This window comes from Lonchura striata, chromosome 4 (assembly GCF_050655825.1).
Source record: "Lonchura striata isolate lonStrDom1 chromosome 4, ASM5065582v1, whole genome shotgun sequence".
NCBI classification, from domain to species: Eukaryota; Metazoa; Chordata; class Aves; order Passeriformes; family Estrildidae; genus Lonchura; species Lonchura striata.
This window is the reverse complement of record NC_140706.1, coordinates 18,737,243-18,752,779: the sequence shown is the minus strand read 5'-3', so window position 1 is coordinate 18,752,779 and position 15,537 is coordinate 18,737,243. Positions and strand designations below refer to the sequence as shown.

Sequence of the window (15,537 nt, the reverse complement as noted above, 5' to 3'; positions counted from 1 at the left end):
ATGCTAGCTTTAGTATGAAAATCTACTGTAAAACTCCTATTTATCTCACCTATTCAGCATTATTTTTTTCAGCATGATCACATGTATTTAACAGATATAAACTGTTTTTTAAGTTACAGAATTCTTAATAGATTAAACCAAAGTGCTGTTAATAATACCATACTTAAATACACATCTTAAGAATACATATAAATAAATAAAAGTATTTGTACTATTTTTTGTTTAATGGACATAAACAATGTATATTCTTTGTCCGAGAAACAAATCACCAAATTTTAAGTCTTACTGGTATTTAAAATGTATTAGTGGTTATGAAAATGAACAAAACTTTACTGCCTGCAGGCAAAAAAACCTCCTCAAATCTTCTTTCTTGACTATAAATCTGCAGTCAAAATTTTTCATTTGCATTTGTTCTATTTACAACACAGCAAAGTAGGTGTTACACCAATAAGTATACAGCTGAAATATTTATAAACCTTTTTTAAAAGTAGCCTGGTCATCATCTACAAGCTATTCCTGATGAAGAAATTATACACGGATTAAAAAATAGTGTCAACCTTTATTAACAGAGCAATGCTTTGGTAAAATAAACAACATCAAAACAAAAATCCAACAAATCCTTTCTATTCCAAATAATATTACACCATAAAAAACATGACACATTTACCTTCTTTCCTTATGTACTCTTTTATATTTATCTTACTGGTCAGAACACAAAAAAAAAAATCCCTACTTTTTCTCATACCCTTTCCCATTTCAGCTTTATTCTAAACCAAGTCCTTTGAATAACTACAGCCACTAGATGGCAATAAAGACCTGTAAGAAACAAAGCGTAACCCACTGATGAAGAGAAAAGAAACCACAACAAAATGCACTCTTAAAATTAGAACGCAGAGAAAAATGTTTGAAAATTTACTGAACAAAGGAACTTTCAAAGCTGTTAAAATTTTAAGTTTGTTTAAAACTACAAACAAGAAGACAAGACTCTGGACACTCACTATTTAAATGGGTTTTCTTCCTTATGTATCTACCTCTTTTTCAGCTTTCAGGCATAGACAGCTACAGTCTTGGGTCTTTTTAATTTCATAGTTACCATTCCGTGAACTCATGTATAGAACTCATGTATCAGCTATGAATATTCTATCCAATACAGAAAAAGTGAACCAGGTTTGAACTTCGAAAACACTGTACTAAATCAGATAAACATCAGAGAAGAGAGCAATATTCCTTCAGTCAATTCAAGTCAATCAATACAGAGAAAATGTGGTACTTCAAGCAGAGAAGCTACTCCAATGGAACTTCCTGGGAAGCAAGGGCTTAAAGGGAAATAAGATCCACTTGTGTCATTTCTACCTCGTCCAGATGCACTCAGCATTCTCCTCAAACCACAGGCTTCTGTCACAAAGGTTTGCTTTTTCAAATCATCCAAGTCATCTCTGCAGTCATCTTATAAAAGTCTTTGTCTTCAGGAGAATTCATCTATTCTATATAGCTATATATATATATCTATATATATATATATATATAGATAGATAGATAGATATAGATATAGATATATAGAAGCACATCTATATGCTTCTTCTAGCTAGTTGGTAAATTCCAAGTGTTTGCCAATTACCCACACTGATCTGAGAATGAAACTGCTCAGCAATCTTTCTTCAGAGGAGATCAAAGAACTAACAACATCCACTAAAGAACTCAATGTGACAACAAACAAATGAACAATCATTAGGTACTACAGTGCTAAGGACAAAGCAGTGGAGCCATGGGGTAAGCCCTGGAAAAAGCTATGCTCTCAATAATGAATTTTATCCAGAAGCACACTCAGTTCAGAGAACGGAAGTACTTGCCCAGAAATTATAGGAGCTCCTTCACTAACAGCTGTAAAACAAGACACAGCTACAGCGTTCTCATGCTAATCAGCAGTGATCATGTTTAACTCTGAGCAGCACAATCAAAATCCCTATCTGGCTCACAGTCTTTAGATGAACTATGCTTTGCAATCCAAAACACTTCAATCCTTTACACTGCTGGATGTTCCCACTGCTCAGACTTTGAAGAGAGAAGTCTCAGTTAATGGTAAATATGGAAAACAATACAAGTGCAAGCCAAATCCCCACACTCATCAGGACTAAACAGCACCTGAGTCTCTATCAGCTGAATGCCTTTGAAAGGTGACAGCCATCCAACATGAAACATCAGGCACAAAGTCTTAAACTCAACTGGAGCCCAACCTGAGCTCCTTACCTCCTGGCTTCTTTGTGAAGCTAAAAATCATTAACTTTGTTAAGTTAAGGCTCATATGAAGGGATGACTCAACAAAGCCAACTCCTTTCATTCCTGTTACTTAAAAGTACTGAAAACTCTCAAATTAACCTAGAAAGTTTGCATCCATGAACCTGGAATAGTGTTATTAAATCAGGCCACAAAACATGAGATCTGCACCATCTACAGTAAGCTTTTAATAGAGTATTTCACCATCTAGTAACACTCATCAAAACACTGAAAGGTTATTGTACTAACCTTTTAATTATGATGTGCAAAGTTTGCCAATGGCAAGTATTTTCCATGACCTTGCAACAAGACTTAAATGAAGACTGGAACAAGAAGTGGAAGTTTGTCTAGGTTTAAGTTCCACGTTGACTTGAAAGAGATGTCATACTTAAGAAATAATTCCTTTTGTAACTTGAATTCCTCATTACAAACGTAATGCAAAGTAAGTTATTCTTTAAATAACCAGATTATATCTATGCCACAATTAAATCCCATGGGAAAAAAAAAAAAATTGTCTACAAAAATGGGTAAAAAATAAGTTTCTAAGATGTATGCAAACTAACTCACTTCAGAAATGGTAGTGAATGCAAAAATGATGAAAACTTGACTGCAGAGTTGCATAAAGCAGCATTAAAACTTTCCTAATTTTGCTTACTCCAGAAATATGAAGAAACAAAGGCCACAGTTTGCTATGAGTAAAGTAGAAACAATTTTAAAACTCAAGAAAAAAAGAAAAGAATAAACAGGAATATAATAATTCAGTTTACTAAGTACCTTAGAGCACACATGGATCCAAGGATTTAATAACTGGTGCTTTCTTTTATGCTGATAACAACAGGACATCATTACTGATGCTGACAGTCTGGGAACTAGCAGAACAGTATTAGAGACAGTCAACATGGTAAGTTACAGCTTAAGAAAAACTAAAATATTTAACTGAAAAAATGAATCTTTAGTATGTATAGGACAAGAGGGAATAGACATAAACTGATGCACTGAAGTTCCACTTGAACACAAGGATGATCTTTTTTACTGTGCAGGTGACCCACATGGAACAGGTTGACCAGAGAGGTCGTGGAGTCTCCCTCACTGAAGACATTCAAGAACCATCCAGATTCAATCCTGTGCCATGTGCTCTAGGTTGGACCAGATGGCCCCCCGAGGTCCCTTCCAAACCAATTGATTTGGTGACCAATTCCACATCTTCATTTCATACCCATACCACAACAGCAATCATTTCAGCACCATATTATTTGATAACCCGCAAGCAATTATTTTTAATTCCTGATCTTCTTTCATAAAGCTTTCAAGTTTTCTACACTCATTTGTCATGCTTCTATCCTTAATTAGATGAATCAGGGATAAACTGCATGAACAAATGCACCTGTTAAATCTAGAAACCCATATATGAAAGAGCATCCTATTTGCTTCTACTAGTCAAGCAAAAAAACCATCACACAGTGAAGACTGCAGAAAAAAGCACCTTTGTCTAAAAAGCATTCATTCTCATGTATTCCTGCAGATTCTGTCCTTCAGAAAAGTACCTATAATTGCAACTTGTACTGAATTGATTTTGCAAGGAAATGTTTATCATATATACAGTCATGACTGACCTATCCTTCTTTTTAAACTTATTACAGATGTGATTCAGAAACTTATCTCACTGAGGCTAGCTATTTCCCCTTCATATTAATGTGAAATTATTCAGAAAAAAACTCCTCTACAAGTATTCACTGTTGATCATTAATGTTTATTTACTCCAACATTAAAATGGAAGGTTTAAAATTATAAAAAATTTAGGCAATGGAAGAAAAGCTTTGCCCATAGATAGGGAACCTCTTGGTAGAAACTGTCATCACTCCACTGAATGCTATAGGTTTGCAGTACTTATTATATAATTAAATGATTTAGGAGGAAGCATTTTATGTTTCTTCAGACTACAGTGCAATCTGAGGAATTCTGCAAAGCACTGTGCACCCAACTCCACGGTATAGTTTCCTTAGTTCCCAGCTGTAGCCAGACTTCAGTGCAGCATAAAGTTACCTTTTTTCATTTCCATATGATTTCTGCGCAACTTTCGCATGGAGTATTAGCACGGTTTGGTCACCTCGCTCTTTCAGGTAATTTCGCATTGCTTCCCTAAAAATCAAAACACAAATATAAGCTTTGAAAGTCCTTTTGGTTTTGTTTACAACGAAACAAAGATGGCTTTAGGGAAAAACCCCAGGACCTGAAATTCCAAAAAGGCCATCATTAACAGGGTCAATGTTTAAGACAATTACACAGGAAAAAGAAGTAACTATCCTACACAAAACTAGCAATATGAGGTCTGTGATCATTTATAATTAGTGCATTTTCTAGGAAAAACATTCTTGTGATGTAAAATCATACCAATGCCAGTAATTACACCATATTTAAATTCCTGTTTCATTAAGCACCATGCCACAAATTAGAACACATTTTATTAGTTAAATATTTCCTTCACGACCTATTTAGTATCTCATGATAAGGACAAATTGTCTTAAGCTTTTCATCAAATCAGTGCAATGTTTATATACAAGTTTTCTTTTGAAGATATTAAGAAAAAATTAAATTCTTCAGCATATTGTTTCACCTAGTTTTCCAGAGAAAAGATCTACTTTCTGCGTACAATCAGGTTAAAAAAAAATTAAAAATGTTTTATTGTTCACTGTAATTACAGATGTCATATAAATGCTGTAATTACCTCAAACACACCAACAACAATTCCTTGAGAGAAACAAGAGAACAATAACAGCCAGTCACTCTTCTGTATAATAATCTAACTGTTCATTAAGCAGCATGCCAAATTCAACACCCTAGGGATCAGCTGTGCCGGAGTGCTGGCAGAACACCAGTTCCTGAAGGAGCTTTTGTGGGTTGAATGCCCACCAAGGCACTAATCTTCAAAGTCATCCACCAGATAAATAAATTATGAAATTATCAGGAATTTATATGAAAAGATAAAACCCTGCATAAGAAGGATTTTTCGTTTGGTTGTTTGGATATTTGTCTTTTTTCTGTTAATTGAGCTAATTATTGAATTCCCTTAGGGCAGATCTAGAAAACCAAACATTTCTAGTGAAAGAAAATCATGGGAGATAGAAAGCAGTATTTCATTGACCAGACCTTTTCCAAAAGAAATCCCCACACAGTTTCATAGAGAAAAGCAAATATATTGAGCCAGGGCTGGGTTGGACAATGACATCTCAGGTTTGCTTATCATGTTTTGCAAATTCTTGTGTCTGTCATGCCTGCGTAAGACATGATAAATGTCTAGTGATAAGTGAGCTGATTTTCAGTGTAAATAGCAGGATATACGAACAGAAAACAGACTTGAATTGCTGTTTCTATTTTGGACTAACTTGATCCATTTACATTTGACATTGGTAAAACTGATGTTTATCCATGAAAGTATAGCTGGAAAAACTATTTCAAAGCTCACAGACTTACTAATTTACAGTCATTTGTTAAGAGTATATTTTAAACCCCAAAATATAACTCACTCTGAAACTATTATTATATATTTCATTATGATATATATTAGTTGCATTTAAGTTGTCTAAAAACTTTTAATCTGACAATATGAAATATTCTATTAAGAGTACTATCAGACTAAATGAGGTACATCTGTTGTATTAAGACTTGACTACTATTAAGAAACTACCCAAACCCAGCAACCCACACAGAAAACTGCTTGGTGCTATTTAATTTTTATTTAGCATTGTATGAGGAAGAAAGATTGTGTTTTCTATTGGTCTTTTTCTACAGTGGATTTGTACAATCCAAGCTCCTGTGAGAACAAGTGATGTTCCCCCTCCAGCCCCTCCCACTGATATCTTATGTGACATTTTTCATTATTCAATCCTAAAATTCTTCATGAAGGTAGTATTACTATAGTTTACATCTAAAACCAGCTAGCATAGTATGAACAGAGTAGTGTTATTCTGCTGGAGATCAATAGTCAAATCACACAGCCTTTAAACAACAGTGATTTTCCAATAACTGAACTAAATGCTTTTAAGGGTTTACAGACACATTTTCGGCATTGCATAAACACATCAATTTTAAAAATCTAGGTGACAGTTGTTCCATTTCAGCAGTTTACTCTTCAGAGGAAAGTTAGGCTGTTTGTTTCCAATTTCTATCATCACAGGCAAAGTTTTCAAACTGTTGCTTTGAAGGATGGCTGGCACTTCTCAGATACCCACCCTGTATTCAGGAAAGAGCAACGAGCATACGTAGTAGCTAAAATCCTGCATAGAAAATTTAGAGTAACTATAGTAAATAGAAAACTTATTTAAAAGCTCTCATTGCATACTCATTTGTTTTTTTGTTGCTCTTTTTAAAATATAGAAGATACATTTAATTTTTGTTCATTTTTTTAAAATGAAGGAATATAAATTCTATTAATACCTTCAGGGTTATAGTACAGATGTTACTACTCAAGATGGAAAGCAGCTCATTACTTAAAACATTGTATCTTCAAATACCTGAGAAGACTGCCAGGCCAACAAGAAACCACCATCTTTCTTCAAATACTTGTCAGTATGGATCAATTTTGCTTTGAAATGAGTTTAATGATGACAAGCTAACCTAAAGCTTATTCAGAAATGCAGTGAGACAGATATTCACAGCACAAAATGTAAATCTTCCCCCCCATCATGTGCTAACATAATGTATTATTTCATTCAAAACAGAGGCTGTAATGAGGTGACAAGAGGCTTCACCACACAAAACTATAAAAACAAATGGCACATCCTTTTTTGCTTTCAAGCAAATAGTGAATTTTAAAATCAAGAGCTAATTATAACCGGCACAGTTTGTGGCACAGAATAATAAATATTTGCGTAGACTGTGTTAAAGCAGTTTGAAAAATTAAGGTGACTTCTTAACAGTTTCTGGTGTAAATACATCCCAGACAGGCCAGGAGCAAATCAAGAACTGTACTTAGTCATCCTAAACACCTTCCAGAATAGACTGACTTGATAATTCTATTTGATACTCTCTCTGACTATTTGAGGTTCACCAAAAATTGGTTCAGATCACTTCTTGACAGCATGGTGTTAAATTCTGGTAGCAAAAAAGGTTACATGCCTCACTTCTACTCAAGAAACAAATCAGCTGGTTCCTGAGGATTTGAAAATAAGCAGATCCACATCATACAATATAACCAATAATAACTGATACATGAAGTCAACACCATTTCTAAAAATGCATTTTGAGTTTCATATTAAAAAATAAGCCAGTCTGTTAAAACTTGCACTTCTGGCTGCTGTTTGCATATATAATTGAAAAGCTTTGATATTTAAAATTCTAGGGTTAGCAAACCACAATTTTTTAACTTAATTTTTCTGAGAATGAAAAAGGTAACTTCAAAAAATTGTTAAATACTGAATTTCTTTAATGCTTACCTTGTGAGCCGTTTCGGTTGAGGTCGCTCTCCAAATTTCCTGAAAAAAGAAGTAGTTGCTAATTTAAAACAAAAGTGTTTAGACACAATTTTATGGTAAGATACTATCCCAATTTCACAATTTTTGAAATTGTATTAGAATTTTACATCTTGTCTTTGTAATTTCCTAGATAAGACCACTATTAAATTATAACCACCTCCTCGTAACAGCTTTTCCCACAACAGCAGAGGCTTTTTTTTATTTGAACATTAGGTAACTTTCTTTGTTGAAGTCACATTTGCTCTTAGAATGACTTCTGGGAAGTTCAGACAACACAAGAATGTAAAGAAGCAGATCTTTGCCATAGAATTGACCTTGCCAACAACAAGCAGTTATTGCAAACATACAGAAATTAACAGATTTATATGTGTTGACAAATAAGTGAATGCTTTCCACCAGGAAAATTTCTCAAAAATCTGTTTTTCCTTCATGACTTCTTACAAAAAGGATGACAACATTTTCATACATGCCAGTACAGAATTACAGGAAAAATCTCTCCTATGGAATGCTGCCAAGCTTGATCCATAAATAGCCTGCAATACACTGAACGATTTTTTGCCATAAAGTGTTTTTGAGACAGCTGTACTTCTTTAAGTGTTCCAACACCGTCTTTGAGAAAAAGAATATTCTTTACACTAGGCTAAGACTTTCCATGAAAGTCTTCATTTACATAAGACACCAAATTAACACATGGCAGATACATTTTCATTACCAAAACCATCCTCAGATTAAAACCAAATGGTTAGGTAAAAGATATGAAAAAAGGAACGCTGCACCCAGCAATGTACATCTGCTAATCCTGGTGAGGAAGTGCAACCACAAGCTAAAATTATGACAAAAACTGGGGGGAAAAAAAACCCCAAGAAACCCACAACGCAAAACCAAAGCATAACAAAGTCAGGCTTAGCTTAACACCTTTTTGCCTAAAAATAAATAGACATTAGAGACTGTGCTTTTACTGCCAATGTTCATAAATATTTCTGTGACTTGCAAAGTTCATTTTATATGTGGGCATAGCTTTCCCTTTATGCTTCCTGGATAGGGAAAGGAACCCTTTCCTACTATTGTCCTACAAGAGTGTTGGAGGCTCCCTAGGACAAGAATTTGATCATTAAGTGATGTGACAAGAAATTCCCCTGTTCGTGCAATGAATCTGTCCTGGACTCTACAGCCACTGATGGTGGAATGATTTCATACATTCCAATTTAATTTCTGTAATCCCAGAAATGTACAAATATGTAACTATTGTAATTTATATAGCTGAGCTAAATAGCACTCTCTTGACAGGGCAATGACAACATTCAGCCAATTTTAAAGTTTTTTTCAAGACTTGAGAAATATGTTTTCTAAAATACTGGAACAGAATAAATGACATGAAGCCAAATTTTCTTTTCAGCTTAAACAATGAAATAAAAATTTATTTTTCCAACCAGACAAATTCCCTTCATGTTTTACTTTGTTGCTATTTAATATACAGTTCACTTCTCTGGCTTGATTTTAATTTTAAATGAACAATGAAACCAAAATTCTTGCTGTGAGATTTGTTTTTATACATTTTAAATTTTGAGGTCTACTGGACACAATTTATATTTTTCTCTGTGGTATGAACCACTGCATAAACATAGAGGTAATGCAGAAAAGGTAACTAGAAAACCCAAACAGCTTTGCAGTTTGGCAGTGGGAAAGTTACATCCAAAGCCTGTCTGCTTCTAACACTTATCTTTTCAGGATCTGCCTAGATGGCTCCTGAGCACACCCTGTGCCTCTGATTTTCCCTGGATAAGAATGTGAGTAGGTGTATATCCCAACTCCCCCATATTATCTGTGTAGTTGCTGTTCTCCCCTGAAGACCCAGGATCATCCTATTTGACAGAGGGTCTGTGACTCTCTGACTAGAGAACAGATTACCTTTAAGCAGTATTCTACAAACAACATCCCTATAGATTAGTTCCCTGCTTTTGAGTAGAACTACTGTCTTTGTTTCAATCCCTCTGCACATTTCAATTCACCACAAAAAAAATTAAGAGGTGCTTATCTTGGAGCAAAGAAGGCATTATGCACACAATACTTACACTGTGCTCAATAGATCCAAACCAAGATGAGGATCTTAGTACACCAGAAACTGCATTAACACAAAACCCCCCTTACAGACAAAACCTCACTCTGCCCTAAAATAATACTGCCCTTGCAGAACTTGAGTGCAGCAGGTACATTCCCTTGCACATACACTTCATTACTAAAAAGAGAGCTACACAATGCAGTTGCAATTACTGAAATAAATATATTTCATCTTTTCCTCTAGTCAAATCCTGAACATACAATGCAAGAGAAAAGTACCAAAATTCCCATTCTTCAGAATCAGAGCTAAAGCACTGCATCACTCTGGGGATGTAAAGGGCAAACTGTGATCTGATGCTCAGTGCAGTACCTCCCTAACTCATATACCAGCTTTCCCCAGCCTCTTCCACACAAAATAAAGTTATTTATGTCACTTTAATCAACATATGAACACATATAAATGCTACCCTTAGCAACAGAAACCCTTCAAAGAGCTGATGTAAATTTGGGTAAGCCTTTTATTATTCTTTCAATATACATTATAGAGAGGTATGAATAGGAGGAAATTGCATCTTGATATTTACTTTAGCTCCCATGTTAACTGTTTCTAAATTAAATTCAGCAACTTTCTCTCAATTATGTTGTCTTGACAGATGACTGATGGTTATGTATCACAGCCATGGTGTCAAAGAACAGCCTTTTCCTGCATCATTACAAAATAATTTCAAATATTCCATAGATATTCACCTCCCTAGCTCAACAGTAATAGTTAAAGAAGTTAGAATTCAAAAATGATTAAGAATGAAATAGGAAACTGAAACATCATCATGTCATGACATTATTCTGCCACACCCTCACAATTCTGAAAACTTGCAGCAGTGGAAAGAAGTTATCTGAGTAATAAAAGTTAGCATGAAAGTCAGTATGAATGATCAATAGTTTCTGTATCCAGTTGGCTGAAACTCCAGCCTTCAAGTGAGAGTATGAGAGAAAAGTGACAAACAGATGCAAAGATCGATTGATAAAAGATATGCAAAATGTGGAAAGGATATCATTATTATCTCTTGTCTCACAAACACAGGAATTGGGAAATATATCCAACACCAAAAATTTAATTTTAGAATACTTTTTTCCTTGCTCTACAAACACAAAACTAAGTTGTAAGACATATTGCTAGAGAATATTGTGGAGGCTGAAAGTAGAAGTAAGCTCAAAAGATTAAACAGAAGTCTCATACAGAACTCAATTCAATTCTATTAAGTATAATGACCTGTTTTTTATAACCTTGTTCTCAGGAAAATGTAAAGTATGTTCTACCACCAGCAAAGAAAGCAGCATGAGTTTAAAAAAACCCAAACCAGTCTACATTTATCCTGTCTTTTTTATCCTTTCCTAACTTATCCATTACTGATAACTAGCAGGCATAGATTAGTATGTATACTCCTATGTACCAGATATATTCCAAAGCAGCAACTGCATTCGGTACGCCAGATTTTCAGTCACACTTCAAAACTCAAATATAAAAAAAAGACACAAATTTTCTTTAAAAAAGTATCACGTGTATTTTGTTTAATGGTTGATCTGGTTTACTTATTCCATATGTTTGCAAACTGATGCAGAGATTTGTATTGACAATGCACACATATTGTATATTTTATGTTAATATATGTTTCTGAAGGGCAGAAACTCTCAGCAACTTCTACACAGAAGAAAAGTTGAAGAATCTTTTTAAGTTTTCTGATGTTAAGACAGATGAAAATGCAAGAAACACATTATATCTATGGATTTGTACTAAATGACATCCACTGCACAAGCTGTGATTGTTGCTATTTCAAACTTCCCTATTTGACTGGTATGTTAAAAAATGAGCCAGTTCAGACATTCCAAGGCTACCTGTCAGACATGACAGAGACTGCAATACTTTTCTTGTGAAGGTTTTAATTGGATTTCACTGTTCTGGAATTTCTTTATCTATTCAGTATTTTTATTTCTCCTTTTTTTATTATCTTGAAAATATGCAGATTGATTAATAACAAAAATGTACAGGAGAGGAAACTAAAAATGTATCATAATTATATTCTTGCAGAGGTTATTAGACAAGATAAATATATGTAATTTGCAGTCCTAATTAGAGGTTATGCATCATTATATCTGAATGCTCACCAAGTCCCTTTCATTTCCTGGGTTTTTAAAATTTTACTATCCAAGACTAAGTGCTCTTTCAGGTGTCCTGTATTGGGATTCTAGACATACAGACCTACAGTCAAATTGCTGTTTCATTCACATCAGCTCAAGCTGTGTTCTGTCAGTATATCACAACATGTTGTACTGGAAACATGAGTGAGAGTATTAGTCACACCATAATCACTTGCAAGCAAGTTATACTTGTCCTAATTAATTATTTTCCCAGTCCTGATTTTTTCTCCAAACACCAGTTAGTATTCTATTACTTCCTGTGTTTTGTCTTCTGATGCTTTGCATAAATTAATTTCACTTCCACACTTTGCACTGTAGGCATAACTCTTTCTTCAGTATAATGTCCCAAATATTTATTTTCAAGTCCATACTTTTTATTAAGCAAGTCCTAATTTGCCATTTAAAATTCTTTTCCCCATTCACAGAAGTGTAAGGAAATGTATTCTTTCTCCTTTTGTCTCTTTACTGCCCTTCAACTAAGTATGGAAGTTAACAAGTGAAGTAACACTAATCTTATCAGTACAGTACATAGTTTTACTCAAACTTTTAAAATTCTCAGGTTAGGTAAACACATATACAGGCACAATATACAGAATAAGTTTCAAATTTTCATCCAATACAGAATGTGAAATCCTATTTAGAATTCCTAGCTCAGATACAATACCACTACAATTTTATATGGTTGCAGGAATAGGAATTTTCTCTGTTTTCAGCATCTTATCTAGTTGTATGCCTTTACTAAACATACCAAACTTTTTTTGTTATATAGTCTTATTTTTCTGGACATAAATTATTTGACTCCATTTTTTTATTCAATGGTTCTATGTGTCAAATCAACTTTGGATGGAAAAATAAATGAGAATTACCAAAACAGTTCTGCTATTTTCAAGAATAATAAAAAAAAAATCTCTACAAAAAAATCACATGCTATCCTATCTTCAACTCTGACTGAAGATCTATGGTCACTGAACAGTTCTAGCATCCTCCTGCCTGGAATATGAACTTCAAATTTTTCCGGTATTGGTCTTCAGCCAAGAACATCATTTTAACAGTCCCTGAGAAAGACCATTCACCTTTATGTGCTGAGCACAGAAGCCTTAAAAAAATATTTCCAAAACGTACAAATAGAGACAAACTTCAGCAATTAGGTATTATATCTTCACTTGGCCTATGGATTGACACAGTTTTTGGCATCCAGTCAGAAGAGCATGGATCTTTCTGTAAATGGTCTCCAGAGAAGCAAAATGCAAAAGGGAGTTGTCAAATTTGACTACAGCAGGAACAACAGCTGAGGAGAAAGAAAGCGTGTTGGAGAGGCCAACATGGGGGAGCAGCAGAAACAATGTGGACTAAGAATGGGAAGACATGAGCTGCAAACTAAGAACTGCTAAATGAAAAACATGGACCTGAGACCACTATGGGAAATGGGGCACCAGAAAAATCCATTGCAAGGCAAAACATTCAAATTCAACTCCAGAATATACAAAGTAGTAAAAATACACTACAGTTACTGTTTTCTGTGTCAATTTTTTTTTGTGACAGAAGTTTTCCTGGTGTCTTAAAAATTTCAACACTGAAAATAAAAGTAAATACTTTCCTTACCCTGAAAATCCAAAAGCATAGTATACAAAACCAGGCTGTCCAAAAAGCTGATAGATGCCCCATCCTTGGGAACATTCATTGGACAGGGTTCTGAGCAACCTGATCTGACTGAAGACATCCCTGCTTGTTGCATGGTATTTGGACTCCATGACCTTTAGAGGTTCATTTCAAAACAAATACCCATGTGCGAGATCTCTATTTCCTTTCTGCCTTACACAAGTATGAAGAGATCACGCTTTGCTGCCCACAGGTAACTAAAGAGATCCAGGTGCATATTTCTCCCTCACCATCAGATGGATGAAGAAAGAAACATGAATAAAGAGCAAGAAAACTTCTATGTTGATATAAAATAACTGTTTAACATAGAAAGCAGAATTGGAAGCAAAGAAAAACAAAGTGAAATGGGTCACTCACCACTACCCATGATCAATATCAAGCCACTTCCTAAGCAAAAGCTGGGTAACCTCTCTAAATCCCACTCCCTCCCAGTGCTGAGAATGACATTATATGGCATGGAATATCTCTTCAGTTTGTTTGGATCATCTGCCTGGTTGTACCTGTACCCCTCTCAGTCATTGTGGGGGGACAGGCACCAGGCAGAGTGAAAAAGAGAGACAGCCCTGATGCTGTGCCAACACTGTTCAGAAAGAGCTAAAATATCAGTGTGTTATCAACACTGTTCTGTCACAAAGAACATGGCACCATAACAGCTGCTACAAAGAAAATTAACTCTGTCCCACCCACACCCAGTACAATGAGAAAAGAAAAATGGATGCTTTCTGCATGGGAAACACATGCCAGATTAAAAAGGCACAGAGTGCCTGTTCATTGGAAAAGTTTCACCCCCAACTACCTGACTGCAAGATCATTTCCAACTGGACCTCCTCACTTGCTGGTGCTTTTGACTGATGTAGCAAAGGCCTAGCGTCATTCCTGAACAGTAAACTCAATTCTTTGTAAGTCCTGTTATATCGCAATACATATTTGCTGCCTAGCATGTTAGAAGAACTCTTTAATAGGCTACAAGGGATGACTATAATACCTCAGTATGGATTTTGGAAAAAATCCCCAGACAAGTGTCACAAAGAAACTGGCCTGGACGGAACTTACCTCACACTGTTCAGTTCAATGGTTTCAGTTCCATCTCCCAGAGCACAAATGTCTCAACATTGTGATAAGTAAGGTATGGCAATCACTAATTTAAGGCAGTGTAAGACCTAGAGTATTAAACATAGAAACTAAATACAGAATAGAGTGATCAAGGAAAGTTTTTACTTCCTCAGAGGAGATCCAAGGGATACAATGCTTGAAACAGGAGGAGCCTAATAAAAAACCTCCAGATTTTTATATAGTCTTTGGCAACATCTCAGACTACATTATGAATTCAGAAATAAAGAACGCAAGAAAATCCAGCTTCTCTCCAACAACATGAAGTGACAAAGAAGTCTGGTGAACGGCTCAAGTCCCAACATTTCTAATACTTACCAAACAGCTGGTATCCCACAAACCATTACTTGTGATAGGATTGGGGAAGAAGAAATCCTGCCATTTCAGCTACTCTTAAGTGCATTTCAGCCAGGAGTGCAGCAAAAGAAATTCCTGTGCTTCACTTAATTCCATTTCTAAAAACAGTGTCAACTGTCAGGTGCAACCTTTTCCTAGATCTCTTATAATGCCATGTAACTTGTGAACAAACAAGAAGAGTTTGTGACTTAATAATCAGACAAAAGCCTTTTAAGGAAAGAAGTTAAAATAAGAGAAGTATTTTACAGGTATTTTTTTATCATTCTCCCTCAGCTTTAAAGTAACTGCTATGTATCTGGAAAGCTAGGAAGTCTGCCAAGTGTTTGTTCAGCTCTTAGTACCAGATAACCAGACCCTCGTTGTAGCAGGCTCTATTGCTTTCTCCCATGAGAAATGAAAATATTTCTCAAAT

At 35.1% G+C, this 15,537-nt stretch overlaps 1 protein-coding gene across 3 annotated transcripts in view; it reads right to left on the bottom strand.

Moving 5' to 3' along the window:
* Nucleotides 1-15,537, bottom strand: part of RBPJ (recombination signal binding protein for immunoglobulin kappa J region) — a 57,645-nt gene that overhangs the window by 17,683 nt on the left and 24,425 nt on the right. For all 3 annotated transcript variants that reach the window (XM_021554435.3, XM_085577764.1, XM_085577763.1), the window contains exons 2-3: nt 7,707-7,745; nt 4,318-4,413 (exon numbers count right to left, since the gene is read on the bottom strand). In XM_021554435.3, coding sequence (XP_021410110.1) covers nt 4,318-4,413; nt 7,707-7,745 — 135 coding nt within the window. The remainder of the gene's footprint in view (nt 1-4,317; nt 4,414-7,706; nt 7,746-15,537) is intronic.